We start from the raw sequence: 20,074 nt of genomic DNA, 5'->3' as shown, positions 1-20,074 counted from the left end.
GAACAAAGGCAGAGCTGCAGACCAATGGAACAGGGTTGAATATACTGACATCTCCCCACAAACATACGATCATATAATCTTTGATAAGGGAGCAAGAAATGTGAAGTGGAGCAAGGAAAGCCTCTTTAACAAATTGTGCTGGAAAACCTGGACAGCTACTTGCAAAAAAAATGGGCTCAGATCTCTACCTAATACCATGTACAAAAGTAAGATCAAAATGGATTAAAGGCCTCGACATCAGACTGAAATCCATAAGATACATTGGAGACAAGGTTGGCAAAACCTCCACGACAATGAAGCTAACGGTATCTTCAAAGATGACAAGCAAGTAAAAACAGATAGACAAACAGGACTATCTTAAACTAAGAATCATCTGCACCTCAAAAGGAACAGTGACCAAAATACAAAGACAGTCTACAGAATGGGAAAGGATATTCACCCAATACCCATCTGATAAGGGGTTGATATCAAAGATATACAAAGTACTGGTGAACTCCACAAGAAGAAAACATCCAACCCCATCAAAAACTGGGGCAACGAAATGAACAGAAACTTTCTCAAAGAAGAAATCTGAATGGCAAAAAAGCACATGAGAAAATGCTCTATATCACTAATCATCAGGGAGATGCAAATCAAAACAACAAATGAGATATCATCTCACACCACAGAGACTGGCCCACAACCAAAAGAACAAAAGCAACTGGTGTTGGCGCAGATGTGGTGAGAAAGGGACTCTCCTTCAACTGCTGGTGGGAATGCCGACTGGTTCAGCCCTTTTGGAAAACAGTATGGACGATTCTCAAAAAATTAGAAATTGAGCTCCCATTTGACCCAGCAATTCCACTCTTGGGAATATTTTCCAGAGAGGCAAAAGTAGAATCAAAGTGACATCTGCACTTGTTTGTTCATTGCAGCACTGTGTACAGTAGCCAGAATCTAGAAAAAACCTGAGTACCCGAGAATAGATGACTGGTTACAGAAACTTTGGTACATCTACACAATGGAGTATGATGCAGCTGTTAGAAAAGATGAAGTCATGAAATTTACATACAAGTGGTACTACATGGAAAGTATCATGCTAAGTGAAATGAGCCAGAAAGAGAGGGACAGACATAGAAAGACTGCACTCATCTGGGAAATATAAAGTAACAGAATGGAAGGCGAACAACCAAGAATAATTGAGATAAATACCAAGAAGTCTGCTCCAGGGCTTGGAAGCCGGCTTCACATGCTAGGGGATAAGGCAGCTTAGATAGATAAGGGAACACCAAGTAAAGGATGCTTGGAGGACTCGCTCGGGATGCGAGAGCGTGCTGAAAGTAGACTGTAAACCGAACACAATGGCCACTCAAAACCTCTATTGCAAACTACAACACCCTAAAAGAAAGAGTGAGCAAAAGGGAATGGCCTGCCACAGAGGCGGGGTGAGGTGGGGGGATGGTGTGTAGGGGTGGGAGGGCTACTAGGATCATTGTTAGTGAAGAATGGGCACTGGTGGAGGGATGGGTACTCGATCATTGTATAACTGAAACCCAGGCACGAAAGTTTGTAAGTCTACTGTACCTCATGGTGTTTCACGAATAAAAAAAATAATAAGGAAATGATTAAAGGGAAATTTAAAGAATTTTTAATATTCATCAAGTTATTTTATGGATGGTGATTTTTAAAATGTCAAGAGTTACATGGAGATGTATAAGGCCCAGAAGAACTAACAAAATATTAAAGAAGAACAAACTTAGAGAATTGATACTCCATGACTTCAAGGCTTTTAATAGGGGTGTCTGGGGGTTTGGGTAGTGATAGATCATCTGCACTACACCTGAGCTATTTACACCATGTATCAGACATGTAACTTCCAGCACACCACCATTGAACACATGCAAGTGCCACTCCAAATTATGTGATCTTGCTACAATACAGCAATGACAACAAAGGCAAGACAAGAGGGACAAAGAAGGAAACACTGCCATTTGCAGCACTACATATGGACCTCATGTGATTGTGCTAAGTGAAGAAAGTAAGACTGAAACAAATGTGGTCCAATCACAATTAACTGAAAATGTAAAACTAAAAAAGTAAAATCTAAAAGCAAAATCTAAAAAAGCAAAAGTAAAATATAGAAAAGTAAATCTAAAAAAGTAAAATAAGAGGAAGAGAGAACCACTTTAGAAGCATAATAATCCAGAATGAGGTATTTATAAAAGACAGATCAATGAATCAGAATAGAGACAAAAAACAGATCTGCATAAATACAGTCAATTGATCTTTGACAAAGGAGCAAAAGCAATAAAATGGAACAAATATAATCTTCCCACAAATAGTGTTAGATGTACTGTATAATCACATGCCAAAAAACCATCATAAATCTAAACAAATAGAGTTTTCACACTTCACAAAAGTTAAGAAAATATTATAGATCTAAATGGAACATATAAAACTCCTAGCATATAACATAGGAAAAACACGAGATAATATTTGGAATAATGATGCCTTTTCAGGTACAACATCTAACACATAATTCTTTAAATAAATAATTTATAACAGGACTTAATTAAAATAAAATTGAAAAAACTTTGCTCTGTAGACAACATAAAAACAACTAGAAGATAAAACATAAGATGGGAGAAAGTATTTGCAAAAGATGTATCTGATAAAAGACTACTATAAAAGTATACAAAGAACTCAAAATTCAACAGTAAGAAAATTACAACCTAGATTTTCTTAAGGGCAAAAACCTGAACAGACATCTCCACAAGAGAGCAAATAAGCATACGAAAAGTTGCCTCACATCCTATGTCAGCAGTGAAATGCAAATTAAAATAGTGGAATACTATACACCTATGAGTGTAACCCCAATCCACATACTGACATTAAATGCTGATACGAATGTGGGGGAATAGGAATTCACACACTGATAATGATAATCAAAATAGCACATCATTGGAAAAGAGTTGGACACTTCTTTGTTTGGCAGGGGTAGGAATCCACGTTCTCGCCATGCAAGGAATGCTCCATCTGAGCTACATCACTGGTTCTCCTTATTTGCTTATTCATAAAAAATTATGAATAAATTATTTAATAATTTATTATTGTTGCTGCATTTGTTTTTTGCAAGACTAAATATATTCTTATCATAAGATCCAATAATTATACTTCTCAAAATTAACCCAAATAGACCTAAAACTAAAGATCGCACACACAAAAATCTGTACATGGATAATGGTAGCAGCTTTATTCATAATTGTCAGAAGGTGGAAGCAAGCAGCAAGTGTGTGACTGTATAAAATATGATCAGTCTAGACAGTGAAATATTTTTCTATTGTACTTTAAAAAAAGAAAGTCTATAAAAACAATCTTTAAAAACTAAGAACTTAAAGTTGCATATTCTGGAGTGAAAGAAGTCAATATTTAAAGTCATTCCATATCATTATAACTACTTGACATTCTGGAAAAAGGCAAAACTATACTGACAATTAAAAGATTCATAGCTTCCAGAAGTTTACAAAGAGCAAGTAATTAGTATATAGAACACAGAGGCATTTGGGGGCAGGGAAGTTGCTGTACAACATTGCAGTGGTGGACACAGTCATTTGTCCAAACCCACAGATAAATAATACCACAGAAAAATGTTAGTGAAACTCTGGACTCTGGGTGAGGATAACGTGGTAAGGTAAGTGTCATCATCACGACAGATGACAACTGGTAAGAAATGGAGATAGCAGGTGGGGGAGGGGGCAGGAGCCAGATGTTCTAAGAAAATTCCCCACAAAGTCTGTTCAGTTTTGCCATGAACCTAACCTTGCTTGAAAAACTTAAGTTCTGTAATTTAAAAAATACCTCATTTTATAGTCATATTAGCTGTACTTCAAGTGCCTGATCGAAGAATCACATGTGGAGAGTTGCAGGCTAGAAAAAAGAGCCAACACTCATTGTAAATTAGATAAATATTGTTCTTTGAGTGGGAAATACAAGTCCACTGGGAGAAGAATCAGAATGGTTGTGGATTATTTTGCATTTATTATGCCCCACCCACACATTCCTACTACTCTAAAAATAAAAAAAGAGAAAAAGAGAAGCAGAAGAAGGAAAAACTAAAGCGTATTTTGAGTTGCCGGACTGTTTGGTCTCTAAGGCCAAACTAGACACTGCCATTTAGAAGTCTACTATTTATACTCAAGACAGGAAGGTTTTTTTTACAAATATTTCCCATAGTTTTATACTATCAACATGGCTAAATTTTTTCAAATGATCACATATGATCACACTGTTACAAAGAATCACTGGAACATTAATTCATGAGAAAGGATAGTATTTTGAATATTCATTCTTCCAGATATCGACAGCAATAGTAAATATTAAGGTAATAATTTTCTAGAGTTTTTGAAGGATCAATTGATAATATCCATTAATATTAAGTCATAGAAAAGAGATTATATGACACATGAAGAAGATCTCTCATTAAATGGGGGGGGGGGAGAGATTTATGATGGTGTTTTAACATGCACAAGTTTATCTGTATTCACAAAACCTAACAACTGATAAATAGGATTCTTTTTTTTATTTTTATTTTTTATTAGTGAAACACCATGAGGTACAGTTGTAGATTTACAAATTTTTGTGCTTGGGTTTCGGTTATACCATGATCAAATACCCATCCCTCCACCAGTGCCCATTTTCCACCACCATGGATAATATCCCTCCCACCCCAACCCCCCCCCCTCCCACCCTGCCACTGTGGCAGGGCATTCCCTTTTGTTCTCTCTCTCCTTTTGGGTGTTGTGGTCTGCAAAAGAGGCATTGAGTGGCAAACATGTTCAGTCCATAGTCTACTTTCAACATGCATCTCCCCTCCTGGGAGGATCCTCTAAGTACCCTTTATTTGGTGCTCCCTTCTCTATCTGAACTGCCCTTTCCCCTAGAATACCTGGCTGGCCTCTAAGCTATGGAGTAATCCTCCTGGTGTTGATCTCAGCTATTCTTGGGTATTAATCTCATATTTTGTTATTTTATATCCCCCAGATGAATATAATCTTTCTATGTCTATCCCTCTCTGACTCATTTTGCTTAGCATGATACTTTCCATATTGTACCACTTGTATGTAAATTTCATGACTTCATCTTTTCTAAGAGCTATGTAGTACTCCATTGTGTAGTACCAAAGTTTCTTTAACCAGTCATCTGTTCTTGGGCACTCAGGTTTCTTCCAGTTTCTGGCTATTGTAAAGAGTGCTGCAATGAACAAACAAGTGCAGATGTCACTTCGACTATACATTTTTGCCTCTCTGGGATATATTCCCAGGAGTGGTATTGCTGGGTCAAATGGGAGCTCAATTTCTAATTTTTTGAGAAACGTACAACTGATATATAGGATTCTTGATCCTGTTCGGTTTCCAAGAAAATGTTCTGAAGGAGTCACCAGTGAAATTATATCTTGGAGACAATTAGGTAAATTATAGAGACTGCCTAATGTTCTACTACAGAGATAAATACACATCATTTTCACTCTTCTTTGAGACTGACCACAAGGTAGTCATGCCGTTTTCATAGTAATGAGATGCTCTCACATTCAATATCACACCAATTCTTGCTTTTCACAATTTTCTAATAGGGTTACAGAAGAGTGTACTCCATTTTAGCATTATATTTGGTTGTTGACCCTCAACACAGATGTCTAGGTTGATTCAACAGTAGCATCTGTTCCTACTGATACGGATCCTATTGAGAATAACAGTCTTTTAAAATTAGTTCTTCTTCCATTAAACAGCTTCTTAGGGCAGTTCTCACTTTCTTCACTGAGAAGGAAAGCCTGAACTACTTGTTCAGGTATATCTGAGCGGTATCCAAACTGGGGGCTTCACTGAGATTAATCTTCAGATTTGGCCTCAGATCTTTTATTTGCTGAATGTTCAAATATAGAAGATTACTGTGGACTTCTAGGTTATCAATGGCATTTCTCCAAAAGATTCAAGAAAGTTCAAGAAGAAAATAATTTTTCTTTTGCAAATTGAGTTACAAGATAAAAGTCACACCATTGTTTGATATATGTAGGAGAGACAAAATGCGATTTGTTTCTTACTTGTACCAAATAATTCCCTTTCCCATTTGCTTTCCTGAGGGGATAAATGCTTAGTTTCATAGCACAGAAATGAGATCTCAGCTATTGTAGTGCTTCCCTGCAAATGAATTACTTTGGAACATTTATCTGTGCGCATGTGTGTGTATAGTTTGAGAGATTCTTAGAATAAAAGAGTCATAAAGAGCTGAAAAACACAGATTCCTGGTGGTCTATTTTTATAAATTACAGACCTCAACATTTAAAAACTGTGAGATTACTAATCATTTTCTCAGTAGAGAAGATAGAAGTATAGAGATTGATTTTTTTTAAAAAAAAGTATAGAAAGAAGACTTTCAGAATAATGGGCAAGAGTGATTTATACTTCTTGCTTTTATGAAGAAATAATTGTGAATATTAATATTAATTTGTACTAACTTTTCTGCCTTAAATGATTTTTAAATGCACATCATTTTTCAAAGCAAAGGAATATTTAAATGTCTATTTCACTTGCTGGTTTCAAGTACAATATTTGTTGAAAGCAAGTATGTATATCAATACTATTTTATATATTTTTCAAGGCAAATGTCACCTACATGAAATGGATTTTTTTGTTTTATTTTGGGCCACACCTGGCTCTGCTCAGCACCTACTCCTGACTCTGTGCTCATAGATCACTTCTGGCCATATTCTGGGAACCATAGGGGGTGCCAGGGATAGAATCCAGTTCGATCACATGCAAGGCAATTTCCCTACCTGCTTTACTATCTCTCCAGCCCATGCAATGAATATTTTTAAAAGATAATATACCTATGTGTCAGCAAATTCTAAGGAAAGAATTGTTATTTTCTTGAGGGAGAACAGTCTTATTCATTAGAACCAACTTGATGATTACAGCTCATTGATATATCAGAAAAAAGCCTGGCAAGCTACCCATGACGTATTCGATATGCCAAACACAGTAAAAGCAGTCTCAAAAAATGGAGATGTTACTGGGTCTGCTCGAGAAAAATCGATGAACAATGGAAGGACAGTGACATACAGTGACAGATATATCAGAAATGACTTACCTAAGTTTCTCTGAAAAACGGACTTGATCAAACTCAGTAAACTGGAAGATAAATAACTATGAGGAGCAAGTGATAGATGTCTATCCTAAAGGTCTATGCATTTGTTTAATTTTATAGTCATGATCAAGAAGATGTGTCAGCAAAAAGTAGCAGTTTTGCCACCAATTTATGTTCTTTTACATCATTTACTATCTTGAGGCTATTACATTTGCTGAACTGGGGGTAGCCCAGGGTGGGGACGAGGTGGAGGGTGGGCTACAAGGGTCTCGACTGCTTCTTGTTCTGCATGATCCTCTTATTTCACTACCCATGGCAGTACTATTCATCCAATTCATCGTCTGCATTTGACACTTGGAGCTTATTTTTGTGTGTTTGAGCCTACTTTAAAAGCAGAGCATCCTCATATGGCTCAGATCAAGTGTGGAAGCTACTGGAACCCACCCAGGAGGCAACTAGGGAGTGGCAGGAACATGGAGGCACAATGGAGGGAAGGGGACATTGGTGGTAGGGTTGGTGTTGGAACATTGCATGCCTGGAACAACTTTATCATGAACAAATTTATAAGTCATGATATCTAAATAAAATTTTCTTTAAAAAGCAAAGCATCCTAAATCCACATTTTTTTGGACTATACCTGGTGATGCACAGGGGTTAGTCCTGGTGCTGCACTCAGTAATTACTCCTGGCGGTGCTCAGGGGACCATATGGGATGCTGGGGATCGAACCTGGGTCAGCTGCGTGCAAGGCAAACACCCTACACACTGTACTATCACTCCAGTCCCCCTAAATCCACATTTAATATATTCTATACCCTACTTTTCAGGCAAGAGAATGAACTGGACATTAAAAAATACTCTAGGCAAAAGTCAGGCCATGACTTTATACAAGGGGACCATTCCTGGAAGAGAATGGAGAAGCTCAGTTTAACTTACTGTTTCCTTCTCCATTATCATATAAGATCAATCAATAGGAAAGGAATGTACAGAGGATGTGGCACAGTGGAAGAACATACACCTTGATTGTGTGAGGTCTTGGGTTTGATCCCCAGTACTTCCCAGAGGATCAGGGTGTGGGAGAAGATATCTCATTTTATAATTACTAGAACTAGGATTATGGTTCACTAGTAGAGCACAAGCCTTGGGTGTGTGAGGCTCTGGGTTTGATCCCTACTAATGCAAAGCAAACAAATCAAAATGGAAAGACTATATCAGTGAGTCTTAAAAGGGAACTTTTAAAGTAACATTAAAAAATAGTGTCGAAGAGATAGTACAAAGGTGAAGGCACTTGCCTTGCACACTGCTGACCTTGGTTCAGTTACTAACACCACCTATGGTCTCCTGAGTGCTTCTAGGGGTCACTCCTGATCCAAGAATAGTCCCTGAGCACCTAGGTGTGGCCCACTTCATCTTTCCATCTTCCCAAAATAGTACAATGTGTAGTAGGAAGATATGTGCAGAACTATGTAGTACAGAAATAGGAGGGGCAGAGAGTGAAGGTAAAGGCATATTCTCAAATAATTCATCCTTTTGGAGCAGAGGGCTGGGCTGTACCTGGTGGTGCTTTGGGAGGGGAGGGGGGTCACTCCTGGTGGTGTTTGGGGAACCACATGTTCCAGGATGGAACTTGGGGACTCCCACATGCAAAGCATGTGCTTCAGCCCTCTGAACCATCTCCCACCCCCAAATACAAGGGGCACTTTGTTTGGGCACAAATTGATGCTTCTTTCTCTCCTTAGAGAGACACATGCTCCCCTATCCAATGTAAATGATGGCTCTTGGGCAGTTCGAAACCTTTCTCTTGTGTAACAACCAGAGCAGAGGCTCTAGGAGGGAGCTTGTTGATCTGGAAACTGTCTCCGCGGATGGTTGAACCTTAAGTAAAAACACGGAGAGTTCTTTTTTTTTATTTTTATTTATTTTTTAACAGTTGTAGATTTACAATTTTTTTTGTGCTTGGGTTTCAATTATACAATGATCAGATACCCATCCCTCCACCAGTGCCCGTTTTTCACCACCATGGATAATATCCCTCCCACCCCCATCCCCCCATCCCCCCCCTGCCTCTGTGGCAGGGCAATCCCCTGTGTTCTATCTCTCCTTTTGGGTGTTGTGGTCTGCAAAAGAGGCATTGAGTGGCAAACATGTTCAGTCCATAGTCTACTTTCGACATGCATCTCCCCTCCTGGGAGTATCCTCCAAACATCCTTTATTTGGTGCTCCCTTCTCTATCTGAACTGCCCTTTCCTCTAGGATACCCGGCTGGCCTCTAAGTTATGGGGTAATCCTCCTGGTGCTGATCTCAGCTATTCTTGGGTATTAATCTCATACTTTGTTACTTTATATCCCCCAGATGAATGCAATCTTTCTATGTCTATCCCTCTCTTTCTGACTCATTTCGCTTAGCATGATACTTTCCATATTGTACCACTTGTATGTAAATTTCATGACTTCATCTTTTCTAACAGCTACATAGTACTCCATTGTGTAGATGTACCAAAGTTTCTTTAACCAGTCATCTGTTCTTGGGCATTCAGGTTTCTTCCAGTTTCTGGCTATTGTAAAGAGTGCTGCAATGAACAAACAAGTGCAGATGTCACTTCGACTATACATTTTTGCCTCTCTGGGATATATTCCCAGGAGTGGTATTGCTGGGTCAAATGGGAGCTCAATTTCTAATTTTTTGAGAATCGTCCATACTGTTGTCCAGAAGGGCTGAACAAGTGGACATTCCCACCAACAGTGAAGGAGTGTCCCTTTCTCGCCACATCCACGCCAGCATTGGTTGCTTTTGTTCTTTTGAATGTGGGCCAGTCTCTGAGGTGTGAGATGGTATCTCATTGTGGTTTTGATCTGTATCTCTCTGATGATTAATGATGTAGAGCATTTTCTCATGTGCTTTTTTGCCATTCGGATTTCTTCTTTGAGAAAGTTTCTGTTCATTTCATTGCCCCATTTTTGGATGGGGTTGGATGTTTTCTTCTTGTGGAGTTTAACCAGTATTTTGTATATCCTGGATATCAACCCCTTGTCAGATGTGTATTCGGCGAATATCCTTTCCCATTCTGTAGACTGTCTTTGTATTTTGGTCACTGTTTCTTTGGAGGTGCAGAAGCTTCTTAGTTTAAGATAGTCCCATTTATCTATCTCTGTTTTCACTTGCTCGGCCAGTGGCGTGGCATCTTTGAAGATACCATTAGCTTCAATATCATGGAGGGTTTTGCCAACTTTATCTTCAATGTACCTTATGGTTTCTGGTCTGATGTTGAGGTCTTTAATCCATTTTGATCTTACTTTTGTACATGGTGTTAGGCAGAGTTCTGAGCCTATTTTTTTGCATGTAGCCATCCAATGATGCCAACATAATTTATTAAAGAGGCTTTCCTTACTCCACTTCACATTACTTGCACCTTTATCAAAGATTAGATGATCATATGATTGAGGGGAGATGTCAGTGTATTCAACCCTGTTCCATTGGTCTGCAGTTCTGCCTTTGTTCCAGTACCATGCTAAAAACACGGAGAGTTCTGAAACTTGTTTGAGATTCGAAATAAGACTTTCCTCGAATAACGGATAATGTTCTTTCTTACTGAGATCATTTTAAAAATAAGAAATCATATTTACTAGAATGAAAATCTCTCTTCTCCACTTTGCTGGGGGGAAAAACACATTTCCTCGAGAATTTTCTTTCCCTTTTATTTAGGCAACATGAATATATGAATTCTAGATTTTCTTTTCAGAGAATTTTCTTAGAAGCAAATTTCATTATATACCAGGCTACATTCCAAGGCATATCAAAACCAAAGTAAACAATCAGCCTTCCCTCCCTCCCTCCCTCCCTCCCTCCTTTTCTTCCTTCCTTCCTTCCTTCCTTCCTTCCTTCCTTCCTTCCTTCCTTCCTTTTTGTGTTTCATAATATCACTGTGAAAACATATGGTAGAAAACACAAATTCCCCCCGAGCTCTGCCAATAGTGACCCCTGAGCTCTGCTAGGAGCTAGGAGTAGGCTCTGAGCACTGCTGGCCCAAAAGACAAATTAAAAACCAAACAGAGGGGCTGGAGCAATAGCACAGCAGGTAGGGCATTTGCCTTGCATGTGGCCAACCTGGGTTCGATTCCCAGCATCCCATATGGTCCCCCAAGCACCGCCAGGAGTGATTCCTAAGTGCAGAGCCAGGAGTAACCCATGTGCATCACCAGGTGTGACCCAAAAAGCAAAACAAAAACAAAAACAAAAAACAGAATGAGGATTCCAGGGAGGAGTGGAGCTCAGAACCTACATTGCCAGGGATCTGTACTTTTCAAGTACAGGTGACCATTCCATAGGCTCTACCAGATACTGTGCCATAAAACAAATCAAAATATTGCAGATGACTAAAATTAAATGGAGCACATATTCTGACGATAGATGATAGGGGAATTAAATTAAAATTAAGAACCAAAGAATTAGAAAAGTTCCAAACATTGAGAACTTGGGAAAAGTTCTTCCATATAATATGTGACTCAAAAAATAATCACGAAGAAAAAAATTTTAATTTCAAAATGGCCAGGAATGGAAAACACAACATATTAATTTCTATGGGATTCCGTAATACAGTGCTTAGAGGGGAATTTACAGCTTAGGTCTTAGGAAAGGAGATTTAAAACCAGTGATGTGCACTCCACTTTATAATTCAAGGAAATAAACAGGAAATCAAGTATAAAGTGAGCACAAGCAGGAAATATGAAAGATAAGAGCAAAAACAGCAGAGAACTTCATGAAGCAATGTTATATGATCTTTGCCAGTTTTTTCCACTTGTGGAATGTGTACTTCCTGTTCCAACAAATTTGGGGACTGGCCAGACCCCAGAGCCTTGTCCTTGAGACACACACATCAGGCAACCTCTCCATTGAACTCAAAACTGTGACTACCACTAGGTTCTTTGAGCTTATCACACCAATGGACCAACCAATGGAGACTAAAGTGGTGATACTAGAGGGAGAAACTGTCATCAATGACCTGGAGGAGTGAAAGTTATTGCTATACACTGGAATTTTCTAGGAGATGATCCAGCTCAGGGACTTTAGGAGCATCTCTTGCTGCTTCCATGCCTCGTGACAAGAGTAAACAATGACATGTTCTAGCAAAGACATGAATTCTCCTACCTGGTAACAAATGAGATCAACCAAAGAACTGCCTGCAGGTACAGAGAGTAAAACCAGGTGCCTGAGGACAGAGATGAAGAACATCCAACCTGGCGTCCAAGCTTTTTTCAATATTAAGTCAATAGCTAAGTCTTTATGGAGCTAAGTTGTTGACCACCAGAAAGAGATGGCTGGAGAGTTGGGATTTACAAGTGAAGGAGAACTTGAACTTATCTGAGTGATGGGAGAAGCAGATTCCTTTTGGTTCCCATGTTTATTGAAGTACGGTGCTTTTTCACACTCTGAATGAGAATTTCTTGCCAACATCATTCCAACACTACACCACCAGCAGAGAACTGGCTTCCCTCCAAGAGGTAGACACTTAGTAGACATCAGTTTTCTGCAATTTCCCATTCGCTCAGCCTAGTCTCCCGAAGCAGAAACAGGCTCTAAGAGGATGCTGGTTACTCTAGCACAGAGCTTTGCCACCAGCCACATTCCTTTTGCTCCTGCATGGGCTTTCTCTGAAGCCATGCTAGGGCACCATCAGGGGAACACAAAGCCAGAGAGTGTGGACTTATGTGGGGGAGTCTCATGCCTAGGGTGGGGGGCAGCATGAGCAGTGGGGACAGAGGCCCATGGATAAAGCCAGGTGTGAAGTTGTGTGTGTTGCTCTTAAGATGTGGCCAACTTAATCAAACAGGTTTCATTAACTTTTCGTGCCTTTCTCTTTCACCCCCACCTGTCCTTTTCCCCTGCTGCCTGGGATCCTCTCCGGAAGGAATTTACTTAGCACCTCAGCATCTGCCTAGAGAGAGCCAGTCCTGGATACTGATCTCATAATAGAGAATGCATTTTCTCAGGCCACCCAGAGTGGCCTACATTCTTCCCTTCTTAGAAACCACCATGCCGCTGGGGGTTGGTGTGCTTGGTCTGCTATATCATTGGCAGAATTCAGATGTTGCATCTCCATGGATAAGGCTTTTTTTCCTTATTGATTTCATTGTTAAGAACCGCCATCCCCACCCCCCCGCCTTTTTGCACCACATTCTTTTTCTTTCTAAAGATTGGAATAACACACCCAATTTCTTTGAAACAAACAAGCAAAAAAAAAAAATTAGAGCTAATCTTTAGCCATTAACCCAGCTCAGAAGGTACCAGGCCAGTTTACAGTGTTTAGTGAAGTAGTGGGCTTGAAAGTGATCCTTCTTACCCTTCAGTTACTTATTTATTTTCTTTGCCATTTCGCAGAGTTGTGAAACCTTGTTTTCTTCCTTTTAGATGACAAAAGACTATTTTCACTGGCACTCACCCAGGGCATAGCAATAGTTAAACTTTCTGCTATGTGAAAGAGTCATATTTGTTTAGAAGTTACTCAAAAGGCCGTGAGAGCAGGCGACCTGTATTATAGGAAGTAGCCCCAGGAAACTCAGAATATTTTCTTCCCTGTCTTTTTGCCAGGATGCTGGCTTTTTCTTGGCTGATGGTAATCTGCAGTAAGGTCAAGATTTATTCTAGTTAGACTCTCTTCAGCTATCAGCCACACTGCTTTCTTTTTTTTATTTTTGAGTCACACCCAGCAATTTTCAGGGGATACCCCTGGCTCTGCACTCAGGAATTACTCCTGGTGGTGCTCGGGGGACCATATGGGATGCAGGGGATTGAACTCGGGTTGGCTGCATGCAAGGCAAATGCCCTTCCCACTGTGCTATCGCTCCAGCACATACTGCTTTCTTATAAGCAATGGCTTAATCTTATGAGACAAGCAGATACATTGAGAGACAATAATATATTTAGTTTAGTTTTTCATGATGATAAAAGTGTTTTTTCATCATCTCCCAAGGTTAATTTTGGAAGAGTAGACAACAAAGAAAAAATGATTAATTGATGACATACATTAAATCTATCACTCTTGAGGAGAGATCCAGATTCTGTTTTTAAGAGCGGGGGTTAGTAGGGACAGCAGAATAGACTTCAAAAGAGAAACTGCCCTCTACCTATTCATAGGGAGGAAATCATTACAAACAGAAAACTGAAATCAAAAGGTGGGACAATGAATTTGAGAATATATATTTAGTTGAAACCAAAGATAATTCCCATCATTCCCTGATGAGGGCACTTGACCCACAAAAGACACCAGATCTAGATTCTCATGCTGAGTCACAGGAGGAAGAGTTATGGCTTTACTTTGTCACTGAGTTTGACACTTGCTCCTGGAGTCAGGGTTGTCTTTACTAGATTAAGATGTGTCTATTTAGTCTTAGCTTGCCCAGGGATTTTTATACTTTTTAAGTAATGAACTAATGTTTCATTTAAAAAAAAGAGTAATCGCTTTAGGTATCTTCACCTGAGTCTAAGAAGCTATCTGGTTTTCACCAAGAGTATCCAAGAACAGTTTCAAACATGGTGTGGCGTCGGCATAATCCATCAGAGGTGAGACACAAGACGGAAGGTGCTCTGCCAGAAATTCAGACGTGTTTACTCTGCACCTTCAGATATTGGGGTCGCTTTCCTCATGGGAACTGGTGGATGGCGCTCACAGGAGAATATGAGGTGCCACAAGGGTCCAAAAGCACCCACTTGTGTGTTGTGCTGGAATAGAGAGATCTGGAAGCCTGGCCAAGGCATAGAGCCTTTCCAGACACTCAGCATCAACCTCACAACTGAGGGGCCGAGGTCTGGGGCGATCTCTTGGAGCAACACCTCTGAGATGGGCAGTTCCCTGCTGCTGGCTCCCCTCCCGGTCTCCAGGCTGTGACAAGGGCGGTGCTGTGCTCTCCCCCAACCCTATCTCACTCTGTTCCCTCAGACTATCTCACCCCAGGATGTCCTCCACCTGCCTCTGGGAGCAGGTGATTGGAACTTAACTCTTTGGAAATCCATGGGAGTAGTTGTCAACTTGTTAAGAGGTAACTTCCTAGAAACTAGGAAACACTAGCAATGAAACAACTTTTGCATCTTTCTTTGTGCCTGTTTTATAAATAGGGACAATACCTGGCATTATTGAGGGTTTGGGGGCTGATCCCTTGGTGATTCTTCACCAGAAGATACAAGCTTTATGGGGTGGTGCTAGAGTCCAGTGATATTTGGGGAGGGGAATTCCCCAGAGCTATTTCTGGTGCTGCTGGAATGGGAGGTACATGTGGTGTCAGGGATTGAACTCAGGGCTTACCATTTGAGCTCATTTTACAGTACCTTCTTTACTCTTTTTTTAAAAGCACTTGTTTATAGTCAAAGGATTCTGATAAAATATTTCAAGATATTTGTGTTTTCTGGATGACCCCCGATTAAAGTCAACTTTTAGAACCATTATACAGATTTGGTCAGTGCAATTTCCTGCAAAAGACATTGCTCTCTATTTCCTTCCAGAATAGTAATTGGATATGACCCATTATAAATGCACTTGTAATATGAGTTATGCAAAATAACGTATTTCTCTTGATTTCCAGTCTTCATTTTGTTTTTTAGATGCTGGTGTTTGAATATAGGACCTCACTAATGAGAGACATAGTGAGGGACCACAATGCTGGCATTTTTTGTGATATGGCATGTTAAAAATTACTGTATTCCAACCTATGTAAAAGAATAATAATGATTTTCACTACATGCCTTCAAGTAGTGAAATCTAATAGCAAATCTAATAGAAGGTAATCTTAAACATTGGGGCTGGGAGTTAGTACCACAACTAGGGTGCTTGCCCAGCATGAATCCAACTAAGGTTCAGTTCCTTAATTTAAAGCTACTTAATTCAAAGACAAATTCAGTTGAACTATTTTTCCAGAGTATAAATGAAGTAGCTGGTTAAAGCAGAACCTTCCATTTTTTAAAGCTGGCATCATGTACAGATCCAGAGGCAGAGCAGAACAAATTGATGATCCCTTCCTGGCAACAATAAAAGTTTCATTCCACTTAAATCCACCAAAAGAAAGTTGATATTTTTCACTTACAGATGATGTCTCCTCTGCTTACCACTCTAGGACTAATCAGAATCATTCACAATGCCATCTGTATCATTTTCTTCTTCTCCTCTAACCACTCACGTTTTTACTCTTTTTCTATTCTCACTGCTTAGAAAAAGAGTATCCCCAAACTTACCATTTCCAGAAAAAAAATCCCCAAACTTACCATTTCCACCAAAGATAAATATAGGAACATCCCAGCAGTAACTGTTAGGATCCAGTTTTGAACACAAGGATCTGTGGATACTGAAAGGCCAATGTAGAGACCAACAAAGGCTGTCAGAGCACTAACGAGATTCATCAGGATGGCCAGCTTTGTGGGAAGACCGGAGCTTAAGAGCACAGCAAAGTCTCCTGAAATTTGAAAGAAAGGAAAATGATCATGCTACTGATGATACCTTCAGTAGCATATAAGAAAGTATTAGGTTGTTTTAAATTTCCACAACTCTACAAATCTGATAACAGCTGAAAGTCAGTTCATAAAGTACTTTCTGCCATCACAATTTAATTAAGAAGCTGTGTTTCAAGAACTCTCTTCCTTTTACAGCTCCTGAACAAAGTCTAAAACTTTATAGCTCCCAGTGGTCTGTGATATATTCTTCTTACATCCATGCAAAATAAAATCGGTGTGGTCCCAAGCTCCCTAAGCATTTCTGTCTGGTCATTTTTGGGTAAAAACAGAAGTGGTGAACACTTTCAGGCTATTTCTTATTTCAGGTGAGAAATAACCACGAGAAAAGACCACCTAAATTGAAGATTTTTAAATCATTGCCAAAGTTGTTCAGCAAAACTAATTTTTCTCCCAAAATGTGTTTTATTGTCTTAATGATTTTAGGGTGTTGGGGGTCAGGGAACCATTTCCTCTCCATATCTTCCTAGCAAAAGAACGATGGCTGAATCTGAGAGCTTCTCACTCTTAGTTTGGTGAACAGAGAAGTGGCTGAAATCCAGTCAAGAGACACCCAAGGGTTGCATTTCCTCAGTTCATGGCCTAATTGGTTCTATGAAGAGGTCTTATTAATTTTTAAAAATATTATTTCACTGAATCGTCATGAGTACACAGTTACAAAGTTGTTCATGATTGGGTTTCAGTCATACACCATTTCAACATCCATCCTTTCACCCAGTGTGTATTCCTCACCACCAATGTCCCCAGCTTCCTCCTGTCACCCTACCACAGCCTGTCCCTATGGCAGGCACTCTCTCTTCCTCCTCTTTTTCTCTCTCTCAGTCTTTGTCTCTCTCTTTCTCTCTCCTTTGGGGCATTATGGTTTGCAATATGGCACTGAAAGGTTACCATGTATATCCCTATTTTCAAGCACTTAATTCTTGTCCAAAGTGATCATTTCCAATTAATTGTCATAGATGTCTCTTCTCTATCCTAATTGCCTTCTCTACCCCTTCACCCCACTTGTGGCAATCTTCCCACCATGGACCAGTCTCCCTGTCCCTCATTTCTACTGTCCTTAACATTAGTTTCATACTATGTTTTTTTATATATAGTATGAAAATAGAAATGAGGAAGAGGTCTTAGCCACACTCCCTGGCTGGCCTACTTTAGACTGCTCCATCCTCTGGGGTTTTGTTAGGGTAGTGGTGAAAAGAGGGAGCAGAGGACAAAGGCCCCTGCCCAGGAATATTCTAATGGATCCTGAAGGTCTTCAGATAAATTCCCCCAAGGGAGATGGGTCAATGATGAGTTGGTGACAGGATTATGGACCTTTGACATGGAACCCCATGAGGATGAGGGGTGCTCCATGGAGGAATGTACCCTGCTAATGGGGGCAGAGGAAGAAGAGCCCAAACTGTGTATCCACACCCTGCATGAGTGTGTCTCTGCTCCTCCTGGGACTCTTCCAGAAATCTCTCCACTATCTCATCTTGGGTCCTGGGAGGCAGGGTTTGAATTTCAGGGCTATTAAGATTATTCCCCCAAAAGAGTCTTAGGCGCATCTGCTACTATACGCTTGTCGCTTTAATTTTATGCTTGGTTTTCAACATGGGTTTTATTTTTTTTTTGTATAAATCAGGTTGATAAAACCACAGTTTGGCTTTAATTTAAATGTTATTTTATCTCATTGGCCTGTTTTCTCACACAGTGAACAAATTTTTCCTCTTCATGTCCCCCCCCCCCCCACCATTGAGTATACAGATATCCATCCTGCCAGAATTCTTTAGAGGAAAGATTCTCCGAATGTCCTTCTCCCAAAGAGAATACTCCAGAATTTGAAAGTCCCTCTGATGTTATAGCAGCAAGGAGTTTAATGGGATTGCATTCCAAGGTACAGGAACTTTCCCTCTAGATTTTCCCTTCTCCTGGTCTAAATAAGGTGTGAGCAGAAAGTATTCAGCTTTCCACTGTGCATTGGGAAAGGGATCATCCAAAGATAGAAATGGGGCAATAAGCAGTATACTGATGGCTGCATAGGACTTACCCATTTCATGTGGGATCTCGTGGCACAAGATAGCAATGGTTGTCGTCACACCCGACTCTGATGAAGATGAGAAGGCTGCCCCAATCACTAAGCCATCAGCAAAGTTATGCAAGCTATCCCCAACGAGAATCATTATTGCCAGCAGGCTCATGCTCTTGCCTGTGGAAAGGTGTGAGAAGCATTAGCAGAGCACTGCCTGTTCATGGAATGGAGCAGATGCAATCACACACTGACACTGACTTTCCTCACTACATCTGATCACGTCCAAAGAAGAGAACACACTCCACACATAACACTGGGGTATGTTTTGTGGAGTATTTTTTAAATGATTTAGCTGTATCTTTTGTGAAGCATTTCTAAAATAACTTAAGAATTTCCTTGTGGAGTGTCATTAAAATGGAGACTTTTTTTCCAGAACTTTCTGCTCTGAGTCAGACTATCCTTCATGTCAATCTGCAGACAGATGGTTAAGGAGTTTTCTGCCCTTTCTTGACCACTGCATATGTTGGTGGGTGTGAATACCATGTAGGAGTGCCCCACTCATTCCCCAACTGGGACCAAGACACCATCTCTATCAGTCCTGCCAGGTGCCCAAGTCAGCTCTGGGCCAGTTATTAAGTCCCTTGTTTATTCTGAAAGTAGCCTTCAGTACTAGATTGGCAAGACATTAAACATAATTAAGAGAAGTCATTTTTGTAGGGTTCTATTATATGATACACACTCTTTAGTTCATTGATATTCAATGGCATAACAAACCATAATGGGCTTCATTCATGAAATACCTCAGGTCACAATTGGGTTTGTGACAGAGTTGAAGAGCCAACAGAGACAAACAGTATTTCAGGGAGAACACTTCTGAAAGTAACCTACCCAGGTATGCATTTGCTATGTATGACTATTAAAATCAATTGCCAAAGTCTAAAACTTTATTAATAACTTCACTGCTGGCTACTTACTGTCAGGTGTAAATAGTAACAGCTGTTATTGTTAGAAAGGAACACAATGTTCTAATAATTACACTCTCAATTAAAACCAGAAAGGGTACTGGTTTCTGTTACATGGTCTAAGGCTGCAAGGGAGGGTGTCTTATAATATGGTTCGCTTTTTTATTGGGGGGATATGGTTTGATTCATTTCATATCCTGCACCATAAAATAAATAACTTCAGTAAACAGCTGAGTTAGCCCAGTCCAACAGCCAGGAGATCTATTAACTATATTAAAAATACATCCGTGTCTTTTACTTCCAAAAAATCATCCTTCATTTAGGACTCTCTCTGTAAGTCTGTCTTATATCGTTCTGTGGTTTACTAATTCATTTTATCCTTAGAAAAGGATAGAAAAAATGAACTTTTGGCAACAGTCAAAAAAACACAGAATAAATATCAAGTTGTTGAATTCTGGGAATGCTTACTGGCATTGCCTGGAAGCTCTCAGAA

At 39.8% G+C, this 20,074-nt stretch overlaps 1 protein-coding gene across 3 annotated transcripts in view; it reads right to left on the bottom strand.

Moving 5' to 3' along the window:
- Window positions 1-20,074, bottom strand: part of SLC39A12 (solute carrier family 39 member 12) — a 75,884-nt gene that overhangs the window by 23,716 nt on the left and 32,094 nt on the right. For 2 of the 3 annotated variants that reach the window (XM_056114621.1, XM_056114622.1), the window contains exons 9-10: window positions 18,638-18,796; window positions 16,369-16,556 (exon numbers count right to left, since the gene is read on the bottom strand). In XM_056114621.1, coding sequence (XP_055970596.1) covers window positions 16,369-16,556; window positions 18,638-18,796 — 347 coding nt within the window. The remainder of the gene's footprint in view (window positions 1-16,368; window positions 16,557-18,637; window positions 18,797-20,074) is intronic. The other variant, XM_056114623.1, reaches the window with a different exon arrangement.

Source organism: Sorex fumeus, unplaced genomic scaffold (assembly GCF_029834395.1).
Source record: "Sorex fumeus unplaced genomic scaffold, SorFum_2.1 ptg000026l, whole genome shotgun sequence".
In the NCBI taxonomy this organism is placed as follows: Eukaryota; Metazoa; Chordata; class Mammalia; order Eulipotyphla; family Soricidae; genus Sorex; species Sorex fumeus.
This window is presented reverse-complemented; position numbering and strand designations above follow the sequence as displayed.